The sequence below is a fragment of the Lycium ferocissimum genome, chromosome 4, assembly GCF_029784015.1.
Source record: "Lycium ferocissimum isolate CSIRO_LF1 chromosome 4, AGI_CSIRO_Lferr_CH_V1, whole genome shotgun sequence".
Taxonomy (NCBI): Eukaryota; Viridiplantae; Streptophyta; class Magnoliopsida; order Solanales; family Solanaceae; genus Lycium; species Lycium ferocissimum.
The window spans coordinates 10164980-10167307 of record NC_081345.1 but is presented as its reverse complement, the minus strand read 5'-3'; the positions used below and the strand labels follow the sequence as shown (position 1 = coordinate 10167307).

At 43.4% G+C, this 2328-nt stretch overlaps 1 protein-coding gene across 1 annotated transcript; it reads right to left on the bottom strand.

Annotated features, from left to right (window-relative positions):
- Window positions 1–656: 656 nt before the first annotated feature.
- Window positions 657–1076, bottom strand: LOC132053724 (uncharacterized). The gene has a single exon (XM_059445833.1). It carries the CDS (start codon window positions 1074–1076, stop codon window positions 657–659), a length of 420 nt encoding a protein of 139 aa, XP_059301816.1.
- Between the last annotated feature and the right edge of the window lie 1252 nt (window positions 1077–2328).

Below are 2328 nucleotides of genomic sequence, written 5' to 3'. Positions count from 1 at the left end.
ACTCTTTGTAGTGGATTGATGGCGCAAATTTTTTAGATTTTCTCAAAAATTCTGCCCCAGTTGGGCGTGCAGCAATCCTTGCGTCTTTTGTGAAGTCCTATCTCTGAGGCTTCCTAGGGGTTTCCTGGGTTTTTCTTTTGGTGCGACCGAGCTCAAAGAGCGCTTACGTATCATGTCGCAGTAGGAATCAGGTCGGGCGTAGTTCAGAATAAAAGTAAATAAGTTTTTTAGTTTTTACTAATAATTCGGCCGGGTCCCAAATGGACTGCTTACGTATCCCACTGTGGGGAAATCAGGTCATTGCGTAGTTCATGTTACAAAAGTTGTTTTGTTTTTCCCGTCTATTACAAGACTATTACAAGCAAAAGGAAATAACTAATACAAGCAAAAAAGAATAATGATTACAAGCAAAAGGTACTATTACAAACTGAGGAACTCCGTCTTCATGCATAGTAGCGCTTGATTACATCTGAGTTGATCAGCTTTGGCCACTCTTGTCCATCCATTTCCGCCAGTACTACTACTCTTCCGGAGAGTACTTTGCGGATCACGTAGGGACCTTGCCAGTTGGGAGCAAATTTTCCTTTGTATTCATCTTGATGTGGGAAAATTCTCTTGAGCACAAGTTGCTCGATTTGAAAGAGTCGAGCCTTGACTCATTTGTTGAAGGCTCTTGCCATCCTTTGGCGGTATAGTTGACCGTGGCATACGGCAACCATCATTTTCTCGTCAATTAAAGCCAATTGCTCATATTGAGCTCGGACCCATTCAACATTATCCAGCTCAGCTTTTTGAATGATTCTCAAAGAAGGTATCCCAACCTCGGCAATAGGTATAACTGCTTCGCTACCGTAGACTAACAAGTATGGAGTTGCTCCTGTTGAAGTTCTGGCTGTAGCACGGTATCCCAGTAAACCATAAGGCAACTGCTCGTGCCAACCTTTATAATTATCAGTCATTTTCCTCAATATCCTCTTGATATTCTTGTTGGCTACTTCTACGGCCCTATTCATTTGTGGCCGATAGGCTGTCAAGTTTCGATGAGTGATCTTGAATTGCTCACAAATATTCTCCATCAGATTTGCTCCATTGTCTGTTATGATGGACTCGGGTATACCGAACCAGCATGTGATGTCATTTAGTATGAAGTCAACTACTACTTTCTTTGTCACCGACTTGTGTGACGTTGCTTCCACCTATTTGGTGAAGTAGTCAATGGCAACGAAAATGAATCGGTGGCCATTTGAGGCTGCAGGTTTGATGGGTCCGATAACATCCATGCCCCAAGCAACGAAGGGCCATGGTGAACTCATAGCGTTAAGTTCACTTGGTGGTACTCTGACTAAATCACTGTGGATCTGGCATTGATAGCATTTTTGCACATATTTGCAACAGTCACTCTCTATAGTCATCCAATAATAATCGGCTCTGAGAATCTTTTTGGCTAGTACAAATCCATTCATATGGGGCCCACAAGTCTCTGCATGTACTTCTTCCAGCAATCTAGTGGCTTCGTCGGCATCTGCACATCATAGCAATCCCAGATCCGGCGTCCGTTCATATAATAATTCCTTGTTCAGGAAGAAACCATTTGTCATTCTTCTGATGGTCTTCTTTTGTCCATGTGATGCCTTCGGGATATTCCCCCTTTTCAAGTACATTTTTTGATGTCATTGTACCATGGCTTGCCATCTAGCTCAGCCTCCACGTGGCAACAGTGGGCATGCTCTTCTTTCAAGCTTATCCTTAGTGGGTCAATGTGACTGCTTTCAGGATGTTGGATCATTGATGCTATTGTGGCCAAAGCATCAGCAAATTCATTCTGAGCTCTTGGCGTATGTCGGAATTCGATCTTTCTGAATTTCTTGCACAATCTTTGTGCCAAGTTCACATATGGCAAGATCTTTTCATTCTTGGTGGCCCATTCGCCTTGTACTTAATGAATCAGTAGGTCGGAATCTCCAATGACTAGTAATTCATCGATGTCCATATCCAGTGCCATTCGGAGACCTAGAATGTAGGCCTCGTACTCAACCATATTGTTGGTACAACGAAATTTGAGCTTTGCGGCCATGGGGTAGTGCTGCCCATTTTTTTTATATCAGAACCGCTCCGATTCCGGAACCTTTGTAATTCACTGCTCCGTCGAAGAATAGTCTCCAGCTAGTGTAAGATTCTGTTGCTCCTTCTTCTATGGCCAACACCCATTCGTCTGGGAAATGAGTGAAAAGTGGTTTGAGTTCTTCATCTACCGGGCTTGCAGCTAGTAAGGCAGCCAAAGCCTGTCCTTTAATGGCCTTCTGAGCTACGTACACGATGTCGAATTCA